This window comes from Bombyx mandarina, chromosome 13 (genome assembly GCF_030267445.1).
Source record: "Bombyx mandarina strain Sakado chromosome 13, ASM3026744v2".
In the NCBI taxonomy this organism is placed as follows: Eukaryota; Metazoa; Arthropoda; class Insecta; order Lepidoptera; family Bombycidae; genus Bombyx; species Bombyx mandarina.
Window position 1 is genome coordinate 9,781,527 of NC_143220.1, and position 15,115 is coordinate 9,796,641.

General features: G+C 36.1%; 1 protein-coding gene across 3 annotated transcripts in view; it reads left to right on the forward strand.

The window, feature by feature from the left end:
* The first annotated feature begins 3,511 nt into the window (after positions 1-3,511).
* Positions 3,512-15,115, forward strand: part of alka (glycine receptor subunit alpha alkaliphile) — a 69,674-nt gene continuing 58,070 nt past the window's right edge. For all 3 annotated transcript variants that reach the window (XM_028175713.2, XM_028175714.2, XM_089732202.1), the window contains exons 1-2: positions 3,512-3,667; positions 11,366-11,477. In XM_028175713.2, the coding sequence (XP_028031514.2) occupies positions 11,434-11,477 (44 nt within the window). In that variant the 5' untranslated portion in view covers positions 3,512-3,667; positions 11,366-11,433. The remainder of the gene's footprint in view (positions 3,668-11,365; positions 11,478-15,115) is intronic.

Here is a 15,115-nt window from a genome sequence, read left to right on the forward strand (position 1 = left end):
ATCGAATGGAATTATTTTATTCAATTCATATTCTACTTTAATATTTTCTTTTACAACTTAATTTTATCTTATCGTACTAGATTTCGTACGTCGTGTGATTAGATGGCGCTTAATTTCCTATTGGAAAGCCCGTATCTACGTGATTGAAAATATATTCATTGTTTTAAACACTACAAACGACTGACTTCGATTTTTCCGGAATGGGAAATTGAAACATTATACGACACAAGATGATGCACTGAATCGCACTTCGGACCTTTGCAAGATAAGCTTGCATACCTAGTTCAGCCATAAATTCTGTTACTTGACAAATGAAAGTACTTTTTGGAACGAGGTTCCTTACGGCAGTCTTGGAGTAAATAGGGATTTTGCTGCGCGACTGAACTGAAAAAAATGAGATAGTAAAAACCGTAAGAAAAAGTCCGTGGAATAAGGCCTTGCTTTCCGCACAGCGATATTTCACCGCGCAATTTTTTTCTCGAAATTCTTTTTTTTTTTTTTGTATATGGAACTTCGTTCCTGTCCGGTGTCCCACGACACCACACATCTTTTTTTTAAATGAAGTAATGTAATATTATTAAAATTTATACCCACATATTTATTAAACTCTCAGCAAGAAAAAAATGTTTTATTCGAAATGGCCACCTTTGGCTTTTATACAGATCTTTAATCTATTTGGCCACGAATCTATGGACTTATGCACTGTTATCAAGGGAAATTTCGCCACTGCTTGCTCCAAAGATTTTTTAAGAGACTCAATGTCACCATATCGCTTAGGGTAGGTCGTGTCCCCTAAAACTGACCATAATTTGAAGTCTAAAGAGTTGAAGTCAGGGCTAGACGAGGGCCAGTCTTCAGCTCTTATACATTTCGGATCGCTGGTTTCAAGCCAGGCTCGGGTAGTTCGTGCCTTGCGACCAGGTGTAGAGTCCTGCTGGAAAGTCCACAGTATATATTTAAAAGGTGTATTGCTGAGAGGTTTCACAACATGATCCAAGACTATATCTTGATACACTTTGGCTGAAGTTTTTACTTCTTTTTCACAAAAATGTAGTTTTGTGACTCCTTGATAAGACACGCCCCACCAAACCATCACTGATGCAGGATGATGACCACGTTGTACCTTTCCGACCACTCGAGTACCTTCTTTAGAACTGTGACGTACATTTTATCATATTTTTACTTATTGTGGTGTTCTTTAATCGTGAAAAAATTTTCATCAGTAAAGAGTATATATTTTATGCCTTTCACCTGCGTATCACGACAAAAGACGTTTTGATCGATCCACTCTCTTTAATTGTAAAGATTGATTGAGGGCATGTCCTGTATATCGACGATAAGCACCGAGCTTGTCAGGTCTTGTCTTATAATACGCGACAGGGTCCTGGCGAGAATCTTCATTTCGCGCGATAAGATTTTTTGCTTCTTAATGGGGTGTCGACGAATTCTGGCTTTAACAGCATTAACAGCCTTTGTAGTTCTAACAGCACGCGGCCGCCTCGATCTGTTCTGGTCTTCGACAGACGAAGTGTTGTATTTGTCGATAGTACGATATACGAACATACGGCTGATACCAAGCTTTGTGTCTGGAATATGACCGACGACTCCATACCCACTTTGTGCAAGACGATCACTGCAATCCTATTTTCATAAACGCCCCATTCCATATTGTAATTTGATAATGAACACAAAACATATGTTAAATGGCACAAATCGAAAGAAGTTTTTAAAATAATATACGTGTTCCAAATTCAAAATAATTAAAAAGTTGAAAAAAAGAAAAGTTTTTTTGTAAAAGTATTTATTGTCAGACTAGTTACATACAAGTTCCGAACAACAGCATTCTGACCGTCGCGTCGGTCTGCCGAGCAATATCACCCGCGCGTTGGAAAGTCTTCCCCTTGTTGTTAACCCCCAAACGACTAAGATTCAGTGCCAGTTTTTAGACGCAACTATATACATAATATAAACTTAAAGCATTACAATACGCATGAAAATAATATTGATCATTGAATAAATGTTTTTCTGTGTTCAGTAAATTGACTGATTACGGTCATTGATGTAAATCGGATGTGTAAGGATGTTTTTATTGCCCTCGATGGAGGAACTAGCTTCCGAATCATCTGTTGCTAAGTGGTTACCGAAGACTATTGACATAATTAGCTAAATGCTATCCACCCACCTTGAGATATCTAGTTTATATCTCGATCGTACACAGGAAGGTCTATTTTAGCAACTCAGCATTTAAATTTTAAATACTGGTGGTAGAACATCTTGTGAGTCCGCACGGGTAGGTACCATCACTTCACTTATTTCTGCCGAGAAGTAGTAATGCGTTTTGGTTTGAAGACAGACCTTAGACCTCCTGTCTCGAGGTGGGTGGCGGCATTTATGTTGTAGATGTCTATAGGCTTTGGTAGCCGCTTCACACCAGGTGGACCATGAGCTCGTCCACTCATCTAAGCGATAAAAAATGCACTTATAATCTACCTGAAAATGTTTGTGTGTTTATGTGAAAGAGTAAGTTCTTTCCGTATTTACTTAGTAATGAAATTCTAAGACTTACGTTTCCGATCAGAGTCCGTAACGTAACCGATTAGGCGATGTCGCGAGTGCCGCAGTCGAATGTCATATTACCCACTGACGTTCGTTACCAACAGATGTTGTCAACAATTTTTGTATATATATTTTTTAATTATTTTTTTTCTATGAAAAAGTTGTAATATTTTTATTAAGGAAGAGATAAATGGCCACATCCACGTCGTTATCAACCGAGATATACTGTTTTAAGCCTCGTTTGAAAGAGTACTGGAAGTAGTGATCAGTAAACACATTAGTGAAAAGTACAGTCCAAAGTGGTAAAAATATTATTGAATTAAACAGAATTTGATAACGCAGTCATCTCAATATTTGCAACAAATAATACATGTAAATAAAAATAGCTGCACACATGATATTATGAACTAAAGTTGCTTTTTAATATTATCCAGTTCACACTTTAGATTTTTATTCATAAAATACTTCACTCATATTAACGTTTATATTCCTTAACAAAGCACTGGCCAATTAACGCGATAACTCTCGTCAGATTAATCTGAACTGTACAAACAAATCTTTGAAAGAAACAGAATTAATCTGAAAACAAAAAGAAAAATGACAGAGTCCACACGCGGTTACCATGGCAACTTGAATAACAACAAAGGTAATATTGAAACACTAGTACAAATTGATATTTATACGGTATTTTTAATAATAATTGAAATCTTTCGACGTTTTGTTTTCGAGTTCACCATGTAAATCTTTTGTAATGCTTCACTCATGATGTGTTAGAATAATTTTTGTTCCTTTTCGATTTAATGTTATTGATGATATATTTGGATATCTGCGAAATAAATAGCCATATTATTATTTTTATTAACATTTTTTTATTATGTTCAGTAATGTTTTTTTTTTGTTTGTTTGTAGCATCTGCCCTTAGCTAGCGGTGGGCGTTGAAACACGCGATGAGCGACTTGCAAAGCGTTTTCAGTTAAAACTACCGCGTTGGCCGATTCGATCGTGCCTTATATATTTATATTAATGATAAAAGTTAATAGTGACTGTTTACTATCAGCTTAAGCCAAGCGTAGTGTGGGGTGTTGTGTTTAAGAATGGTATGCTATTGTTGGTGAGTTCAATGGGTATTGTTAATTTCCTGAATGCAAAATGTAAAATTGAAAAATAGTAGTTTTTTTTTTTGAGTTTGTTGAAGAATTAATTATGTATTATATAATTCTGCCTATTTCTGTCGTGAAGCAGTAATGCGTTTCGGTTTGAAGGAGCTGCAACTATACTTGAGACCTTAGAACTTAGTTCTCAAGGTGGGTGACGCATTTACATCATAGATTTCTATGGGCTCCAGTAATCACGTAACAGCAGGTGGGCTGTGAGCTCGTCCACCCATCTAAGCAATAAAAATTTTTGTTAAATGTTCCCTATGAAAAGACCTTAAGCTAAGATTTTCTGCAGTATTATGGGTGCCAAGAATCATACGAGTAGAACATATTATAGATATCTCTCCAGTTCCCGAATACTGGTGGCAGGGCCCATTTCTACCGTAAAGCAGCAATGCGTTTCAGGTCGAAGGGTGGGGCAGCTGCTGTACTGTAAAACTGAGACTTAGAACTCATCTCTCAAAGTGGGTGTTAACAATTACGTTGTTGGTAATCACTTAAGACCAGGTGGGCCGTCTACCTATCTAAGAAATTAAAAAAATACACTGACTCCGACTAGATACCGAATGACGTGGTCGAAGCCATTAACTAAAGATTTAACTAACAGGACGGTCAATGGTATTTATAAGACTGAAGCATCTTCACAGTTTGCTGTGGCTGGCTAATTATATGTATAAACAACACAGTTTTCCTGAAACCGATCGCGCGTCATTTCTTGCTCATTAATGGAATTATTATAGAAAACTTTTTACTGGTGGTAGGACCTCTTGTGAGTCCGCGCGGGTAGGTACCACCACCCCGCCTATTTCTGCCGTGAAGCAGTAATGCGTTTCGGTTTGAAGGGTGGGGCAGCTGTTGTAGCTATACTGAGACCTTAGGACTTATATCTCAAGGTGGTAGCGCATTTACGTTGTAGATGTCTTTGGGCTCCAGTAACTACTTAAAACCATGTGGGCTGTGAGCTCGTCCACCCACCTAAGCAATAAAAAAAAAACCTGAATTGCCAAAAGCAGTTGTACCAAGTTTCACATCTTGAATGTTTACGAACGCATAGAGAACTAAAGACACTAGACAGGCTAAAGTGGCAATGGGCCAGTCATATCTGTCGAGCCAGCGACGCCAGGTGGAGAAGGAAAGTCCTCAAATGGAGGCCATGGATGGGTTCCAGGAGCGTGGGGCGTCCTCCAACCAGGTGGACCGACGACTTAGTGCTCACAGCGGGAAGTCGTTCGATGCGGAGGGTGGAGGACCGCATTTTGTGGAAGGCATTGGGAAAGCCCTATGTCCAGCAGTGGGCTGATAAAGGCTGATGATGATGATGATTATGATAGACTATGCGTATCCGCGTCTTCCTGCTTTATTTGGTTTGTTAATTGTTCAATAGATATTCAAACATGTTACAGTCTCGTGTTTTTAACGTTATTTATTTATTTATTGCTTAGATGGATGGACAACCTCACAGCCCACCTGGTGTTAAGTGTTAATGGAGCCCATAGACATCTTCAACGTAAATGCGCCACTCACCTTGAGATATAAGTTATAAGGTCTCAGTATGGTTACAACGGCTGCCACACCCTTCAAACCGAAAGGCATTACTGCTTCTCTGCACAAACAGGCAGGGCGGTGGTACTTACCTGCGCGGACTCACAAGAGGTCCTACCACCAGTAATTACGCAAAATTTAATTTTGCGGGTTTGATTTTTTTATACGATGTTATTCCTTCATCGTGGAAGTCAATCGTGAACCTCTGTTAAGTACGAATTTCATTAGAAAAATTGGTACCCGCCTGCACGATTCGAACACCATTGCATCGCTAGATACGAATGCATCGGACGTCTGATCCTTTAGGCCACGACGCCTCACCAGTTTTCAAACGGTATACATGTCTACGGGGCTAGACGATCACAACTACTTCTGTATAGAAAAACTATTTTTTGTTTATGATATTGTTAATTAAGATCGATCTAAAGATTTTAGAAGACCAAACATTTAGGCCATAACGGTTTGAACTATAACGTAATTTCAATTAGAAGAACTAGGCTTCCAGTTGATAATAAAACTGGTGTCCATAATCTATACCCGCAGTAACTGTAGTTGGCACTTTCATTATTTTTCTGCAAAGTAATCCATTAAGTGTATTGTTATGGCATAAAAGATAATCTATACTCGAATGTAATCAAGCTTTGACCTCATGTCTTAGGTGGGGACTTCCACGTAACAATGTATGTTGGGCTCGATAAGCATGTAAATTAAAATGATTTCAATATAATAATATCAGTATTGAAAAATAAAACCTAAAAAGCTTGCTTTTGAAATTCTATAAATCAACTTGTCTAGGGAGTTTTAGACAAACAACAATTTTATTATAATATCTTCTTAAAAAAACGTTAATAAAATATCACATCATCAATCAATTAATGAGGGCAAAAGATAAATATTACGAAACGAGATAGCTTTAAAATTAAATAAATAAAAAAAAAACTAAATTTTTCGTAACTTATTTGTAAATAATTAATCAAATGAAAAAGGCACAGATCAATTTTGAATATCATTCACGTTAGACTTTTCATTATAAAGAACCAAATCAAGGGTATCTTTTGAATTTGAAAATAAAATAAAATTATTTTTATGTAGAATACGAATACATTGGTTATAAACAGATACTATAGACTGAATTATGAATTATGACTTAATTAAATAGTAAGTATACTGAGACCTTACAAGTTATATCTCAAGGTGGGTGGCGCATTTACGTTGTAGATGTCTATGGGCTCTAGTAACCACTCAACACCAGAGGGCTGTGAGTTCGTCTAGCCATCCAAGCAATAAAAATAAAATAAAAATGGTTATAGACTGAGGTAAACAGAGTCGCTGCTATAAAATCATTTAGTAGGGTTTGAAACATTGATTGGACATGAATCCAGACCAGTTGAGATATTTACCTCTTATTTCAAAGTATTTGTTCAATAAGATGAGGATGCCCCCCTGCCCCGCCCTTCAAACCGAAATGCATTACTGATTCACGGTAGAAATAGGCAAGTTTCTCATCAATAATGACTGAGTAATAGTATACTTGCCTCACTTAATAAGAAATTTAAGATCTGTGATTATCACTAAGTTGTCGAGCTCTTTTGACTATGTATATAACTTATAACTTTATTTTTATTTTTTTATTTTATTAATTAGTCAAATGACTTTTGCACTTTATGTTTTGGTTTTCTTAGTTGTTTGTGATTTTACTATTTAATAAATAAAATTCAGTATCTGATGATTTTCAACACAACCGATCTTATGCTAGTTGTGTTCATACCCAGAATGGTGAATTTAATATCAAACACGTTTTTTCTACTAAACTAGAATGTTACTGTGTGTAGATTTTATACAATTGTGTTAACCTAGTAAAAAGTAAATGTAAAAATAATAATAAAGAAAACCAACACATCTATTATCATCTATGCTGCAATGCCTGTAATATTGCCAACGGGTATATTACTTCCTTTTCTGGGTTTCTTTTAACCCATAGACACAGCCCACTGTGTTTCTCGCCGGATCTTCTCAGTGGGTCGCGTTTTCGATCCGGTAGTAGATTCTGCGAAGAACTGCTCTTGCTAGGGCCAGTGCTAGCAACACTCCTGGTTAGAGCCCCTGGTGAGCCCACCTACACGTCAAGGAGAAGCAGAAATAGCCTCTCAAGGCTATCCTCATAGGTAGGGGGAAAATGAAGGGTGTCATATTATTACGTCACAACACAAATACAACATACCACAAGAATTTCCTTTTGAATTCTCCAAGCGACCTTCGACATTCGCTTACGTAATATGCCGGTGAATTACAAGACGCAGGTGGATCGTCCAATTACGAGCCCAGTTAGCGGTGGCCACTCCATCCGGGAAGGATAGCCAGATCAAGCGTGCACTGGCCTTAAGGAGAATTGATGGTTTACGGAATTTGTCCAACAGGAACTACTTCCACACACGTGTCCTTGATTTGAAGCCGATTTAAAATTCAACATTAAAATAATCATAATAATAGTTAACAGAATGAATGAGGAATAATTAATATCTGATATAATATAAATGTAACTCTATTGATCATTGATAAAAATTCTACAAATGAAAAAAATATGAACCGCAAAAACACTAAAAATACTACTATAGTATAAGAGAAAATTCATTAGTACAACAGAATTTTAATCAGAACGCCACAATATTAAGCTTCCATGAATTAAGGATTAGATAGTCGCATTTCGAACATAAAAACAATCGGAAACGAATTTCATGAAATTTTTATTTTGTATGAGATCGAGGCACGAAATGACAGTGCTTCGACGTGTAGGTACATAGTAGTTATTCAAATTTAATTTGTTCCCTCTGGTTGGCATCACGCGAATATCGTTAACATTACATTTACGAACATCAGGTACCCTCCCTTTCGTTTTATATATTCTAATCATGCAAGCCCTTCAGTGGTTATTCAGTACAGACATGGAGCACTTAAAATTTACTGCGGCTGATTTTGGCAAGCCGCTTTCACTGTTTGCATAGGATGTTATTTTTGATGTGCTATAATGAATTTTGAGTGATCGAAATCCTACGAAATCCCCCGTACGGATTTAAAATATATTTTTTTAATATTAAAAAATCTAATTACGTTCTTAAAGAACGGAAAAAGTTAAGGCTTTTGGATAACGGATGCTTACCCATTGTCGATTTTGAGTCGTCAGCTCGTTTTGCTTAAAAAGTTTTCCTCATTGTTAAAACCATTATAACATTTATAACTGCAATGTTTATAGAGATTTTAAATAATGTATTTGATGCATTTTTATAACAATAAAAACATGATTTTGTAAAGTGTACTTTAGAAGATTGCTTTATCTGTTATATCTGGCTATTGTGGATGTACGGTTTTATCTTTCTTAAACTATTAAGACACCAATGAATCGTAGTATTTTCATTTTATTTTTAAGTTTATAGTTTTTTTAGTGTAAAGTTTAAAGTAAAAATTTTACAATGTCGAAATTCGAATTATCTTTTACGCGATCGAGAAGTTAAAAAACTCCCATTAAGCAAATTATAGTGTGAAGTACTTACCAATGCCCATATAGAACACAACGTAAATGCCGTCAAACATGTTAATAAAACCGTGACACCTCAATTTTTATTTTATATGGCTGTATTGCTCTTCAAACAAGGACTTTTCAATACTTCGCGGGAATAGAAGAAAGAATATAAATATAGATATAGATATGCTATATACAAAACATAATATTTTTCCGTCTTTTCTTCTTCTTGTTTTTGTATTTTGTTCCGGCTTGGAATTACATTTTTTATTAAAATGTAATGTTTTTACTGCTCTTCAATTCACGGGAAACATTCACTTATGCATTTGTAAATTTAATTATAAAAGTAATTACCACGTAATTTTTAAGCCTTAAATTAAAATATTATCGCAGAATTTACACAATACATTTTTTTTCACAAGCTTTGTTTCACAAGTCTTTTTCGTGTTTTAATAAGAAAGCAAAAACGTCGGTAGCAGACTTATGGCTTTACTGAGAGTTCTTTGCGTCGGAAGAAAATTCCAAGTTCTTCTCTTGTCGTACACAAAAATCTTTCATTTATTTAAATGAAAGATTTTTCTCTTGTCGTACACAAAAATCTTTCATTTATTTAAATCTTTCATTAAATGAAACGATTTAACGAATTAAATGTGTACGACAAGAAGAAGAGATAAAGAACGAATCGAGGATGGGCGAATGGTCTAACGGCTCTGTTGATTTTGCTCGTTCCCAGAAACTATTCACATCGCAACGTAGCTGCTTGTGACATCAGGCCAAAGTCACAATTAGGTTGGAATGGCTACTTACAAACAAATGATTACTGCAAAAATGCTACGGCGCTATTTAATGGCATTATTTAAGTAGATTTGAGTATAGTAATGTAACGCTTCAGTGCTGAGCTCTCGAAAATACGATACGAACGCTCGGATGTCCTCTCACTAGCCGTATAATTGAGCATGCATGTATCGGGTCCAATTATATTTAAACACGAGCGTATTCCTGCGTTTCCATTTGCTCTGAAATATTTTTTATTTATTTTTATTTCTAAAATTATTTACGAAAAGGACATTATGTGTATGCTCTGTAATTATTTTTGAAAACTGTTTCCAAATTGGTTTAGGCGCTGTTGAGGTATGCCTTAAAAAAGAATTTGTGGTAGTTAAGATATTTCAGAATGATAATATTGTGAGGTTGACGTTTTGTTGCAAGGATTTTTGTGATTTGCAATCATGGATTGGTGAATACTAGCATTTAATTCATTTCTACCGCGAAGTAGTCATCGGGTCTGGGTTTTCAGCTTTAAGGTAACTATTACAATACACTTAAAACCTATTTTTTTATTGTCCTTGTATAGAGAATGAGAGAGAGAAACTTGTATAGTCCTTGAGAAGCATAGGACCCACCTTTTTTTTTTTATTGTCTTTGTAGGCAGACGAGCATACGGCCCACCTGATGGTGAGTGGTTACCGTCGCCCATGGACTTCAGCAATGCCAAGGGGAGAGCCAAGCCGCTGCCTACCTGATATATGGATGAACGCAGTGGTCTTAGGTAGTATAGATTAATTCTACTCCGGTGGCGGGCGGTGCAATGGTAAGCCGAGAATATGATGGTATCATTTCAAACAATTCCTCAGGCATAGTACCATAACTGTGGGCTCTTGTATCAAGTCGTTTAGTGTTTGCTGTTATCTTCGTACTCTGGTAACTATTCAGCACTAGTTTAGCCATTAAGCTTTTTAGACAAATAATAATATTTGATTGTATAGTTTAATTTAGTTATACCCATAGCTGAAATCAACGGTTATACAAGTATCAGTTAGAATAAGGAACGTGTCTAGTCGTTATCAGTGATACCAATTATGGTATACATACCTAGTTGTGTCTTACGATCTGTAAACAATCGTGACAAACTTTGTGAATAGCACCCACATTTTTGCAAAAAATCTCTGGTCACTTTTATCGAATATTTTGCCGTTTTTATAATAACAGCGGATGTTTCTTTAAGTTTTCGTCCTCTGTATCCTTTCTAGTCGCTTATTTTGTTTATGATAAAACTTGGTACGATTAAAACTGGTATTACAGAGAAGGCTAGTTCTATTAATTAACCCAAGACAGTGGTAGTTTTGACAAATGTGTGCAATCCATGTGATATAGATAGAATTGTTAGTAATCAACCTTCATTAGCTGGTCTTAAAAGGACGACGTAAAACCACGAAATTGTCAACGATATTCGCGAAACCCTCGGAAAATATAAAGACTCCATACATTCGGTCAGTAGGTCGAGAAGAGCCCCAGTTATCGATTTCAAATAATCAATTCCTTTCATTACTAAATTATGAGCCAATTCCACCTTTGTGTTGCGTTCGTATGTAATTGTCTGTTTCACCTCAATTCAGTTATTTCCTTGACATTTTATTTCATAATTGCTGTTGATAAGAGTGACGGAAATTGATTAACTAGACCTGATGATTGTATTGAGTTTGTCTGATATTATTGCAAAAGGTGTTCGGTGGTTTCAAAGACACTATAATCACTATTTTAAAGTATTCTTCCTTAGATTACCTTCACCTCTATATAATCTATTTGTCCACAGAAATACCACCAGCGTTGGAATGTCCCGCCTTCCGAGATTTGCACCTCCAGACCCTGATTTCCTCAAAAATGATGCCGTGCACTTGGCCTACGACTTTATTCTTTTTGATATGGTAAGATTTTTTCGTTCATTACATTTAATTAATTGTATCAACGAACAGTTATGAAATTGTTATACGTTCGCGATTTTTTTTAAAGAGGTTTGTAAATAATTGCTCAAAAAACAAATGAGATTCGTTATTTTTGACTTATATACTTATAGATAGCGTATCATTCCAATTCCCATTCTTTGCAAAAAAACTTTCAGGCATTCTCTTAGATATTTTCTGTGATAGAATAAAATATGATTTTCTGTTTGTGGTCAAATTGGCTATTCAGATAAGGCCCCACCATTGTATAGGGATCTTAGTTGTCACTTTTTTCCTTACCTATTCACTGGTAATCTAAGGTAAGCTGGTAACTCCAGATCATCCGGACGGGTAGGTGAGCTCACGGGCTTAACCTGAGAGAATTTGCTAAAACTAGCCCTAACAAGGGTTTGTCGCTCGTTGAACTTTTGGTTGTAATGGACGAGATTGACGAGGACGGTGACAGGTGTTTGTAGGGCCTAAAAGAACCAGTTTTCACTGAATACTTGGTGAGTGTGTGTGTGAATACACAACTTAAAGCAAGACCAGCCGAGAGCTATGTTCCCTAAGCCTTACAAATCAAAGATTCTGTTTGATATTCGAAATCCGCCAAGCCTGATAACATAAATAAATACTATAAGCCTACACTAACTCTTCAATTAATTCGATAATTCAGTACAGCTCGCTTGCTTTTATCAGTCAAGGTCGTCGCAGTCGTTTAGGTATCTTTATACCACCCACCTATCCGGCGTCGGGGGTCGTACACTGTGGGCCAAGGTTATAAGAAAATAAATGAAAATAAGTCAATTTGCGAAGTCGGACTTTAGTGTGATAGTGAGAAAATTAGAAAAAGTAAGACGAATCGAACAATCCTTAATGATTATTCTATAAAAATAATAAATATTTGGACATCTCTGTAAAATATAAATATTTGATAAAATATAAATAATCGTTTCTTAAAATGTGGCTGCAAATATGGGCTGTATTTAAATTTCTCAAAAACGATTACTGTACTATATTATTTTATTCTCAAAATCCTTAATTTATTTCAGTCGTTCGAATGATAATATTAGTCTAGACCGTTAATTTTGATTGGCCATTCCACAAAATCAAATACTAGAAAAGGAGCATTAGCTTCATCAGCAGATCGCAATCGCCAGAACACTGAATCAAAATAACATCTGTTTATATAAAAACTTTTGATACAAGACTAGCAATTTGCAATCTTTTGATCCGAAATTAAGTACATAAATTATTTCAATAGACGCATTGAAGAAGCTTATCGCCTTATTTGAAATTCAATTACAAACTGTCATCTGAAATATGTTGGAGATTCAATTTTATAAAATCGAAAGCCTCGTTAACAATTTATGGCGTCATCGATGTCAAATGTTACATAAAATAAAATATAAATGAAGGCTTTCTTTATTTTTCAGTTATAATTTTGAAAAAATAACACGCCGACGTTGTTTGTGAAGTTTTAATTAAGTATCGATATTTTATTTTAAATGACAAGATTTTTTTTTTATTAAGGCATAAACGCAGCTTTATATTAAGTTTGATGTTTGTTATTTGATTTTCCTTAGTCGTATACTCTTGGCAGTGTTTGTACGATTAATTAGCAAAACAAAAAAAAAAAAAAAATTAGACCAAAATAAATGTAACAAAATGTAAAAAAAAAAAAAAAACACAAATTCAATATGGTGAAACATGCTCTGAGGAATTGTTTGAGATGATCCCCTCATCTCTTTTTTATCATCGCACCTACTGCCATCGGAGCAGAGTTCATCCATATTATCTGGAACCGCTGCGTTCATGCTATGACATGTGCTTCTTCAAACAAGGCTTTTGGAGAGTATTTAGCGGTAGGTAGCGGCTTGGTTCTGCCCCTGGTATTGCTGGAGTCCATGGGCGACGGTAACCACTCACCATCAGGTGGGCCGTATGCTCGTCTGCCTACAAGGGCAATAAAAAAAATGATAAAGTTGTTAACTGAAGCGATTCGGTGATTTTGAATTTTGACGGCCATCATAGACACTAAGTCCAAGATCACGCGTGATTGTCAGAAACTATCAAATAATAGGATAAACTACGGTAAACCACGAATGTTAAATCCGATAGAAAAGTTCCCGATCCTAGTTAATATTGTTATTGCATCTGAACTATTTTATTATACAAGTGGTCCCTCTGTAGTCGAAATTCGACTGTAAGTAATTGAAATTATAAGTGTTCACGCAAATTCACATGTAATTATTACTCTGTAAAAACGAAATTGTTTATCTGTATTAGGTCAGTACGAAGCCGTATTATTCTATGTTAATGTTCAGTTTTACCATTCACTACTCTGTTCGCTCTCTGCCCAAGCGCCTCTCACGCGAACGGACGCGTCTTCAGTACACTTCAATCAGACTTGAATATAATTAAATGTTCTAATTCAGACAAAATACAATTGTTCATAAGAAGTCAGTGATTTTATTACTCAGACTATCAGTACGCTGCATGCGATCCAGCCGAGCCCGTCTGGTGGCCCATGAAATTCAGTAACCACGCTCATTCGCCGCCATATTCAACGATAAGTTTGTACACTATTATGATTCTATTGTCAAAGACGTATAAACTTCTATAATCACAGATTTCGCCAAGAATACACTTTAGACAAATGTTAATAATATGCATGTGTGTGCATGTGTCAAATACATGGTAGTGTGTGTAATGCTTTTTTTCATGAATTTAACGTATTTTTTATGCTTAATTAAAAAAAAAAAACATTCTACTCTCCTCTATATTCTCTATTAGTGCGGGAAATTTCATACTCCTCCAACTGCGCTATTTTCGCAAAAAGGGATACAAAGTTTTAGCTTCACGTCTTAATATATAGATAACGAATGTGTAATGAATATCTAGGAACGTAATCAATTTTATATAACCTTAAAACTGTACCAGACGAGTTACAGGCCCACTAGATGATTTTAAAGACTTTTATACATCGACGCAGTATTATAGAAAGTGAGCTTAATCAAAATTATCAAGATCAGAATCAATTGAGATTTTGTTTGAACCATTTAATAAAATAGCGTTTTTTTTTTATGTTATACGCAGCGAAATCATTTCCTAAGTTTGTTGCTATTGATTGACCCATCGGTGTTAAGATTTTTTTTTTTTTTTTTTTTTTTTTTTTTATGATTGAAAGTTTACTGGTGGCCCGAAGGCCTTTCCAGTTTCACCAGGACAGGTGGGCGAGCAAAGGCTCAGCCAAGAGGGGTGGGATTTGCTAACAACTGCCCGAGCGCCTCCGAAGGAGACCTAACAACTCAAGAGCAATTGTTTCGCGCATGAATCTACTACCGGATCGGAATCGCGATCCGCTGAGAAGATCCGGCGAGAAACTCAGCGGGCTGATGCATGGGTTAGGTTGCACGTCGACCTCTTTGTCGAGTTCGACGAGTACGGTTACCGGGGTCCCTAAGCCTGCCCCTAGAATTAGAGCTGAAGGCATCTAATGCAAAGGTTATTGGATCTGATGGATCCGTAAGGACGTGTCTAGGGCGTCGACGGTGACTGGCTCCTGCATGATCAGGATTCGGGGAGTAGTCAGCGGCGGCAACGATAAGGCGATTATCATG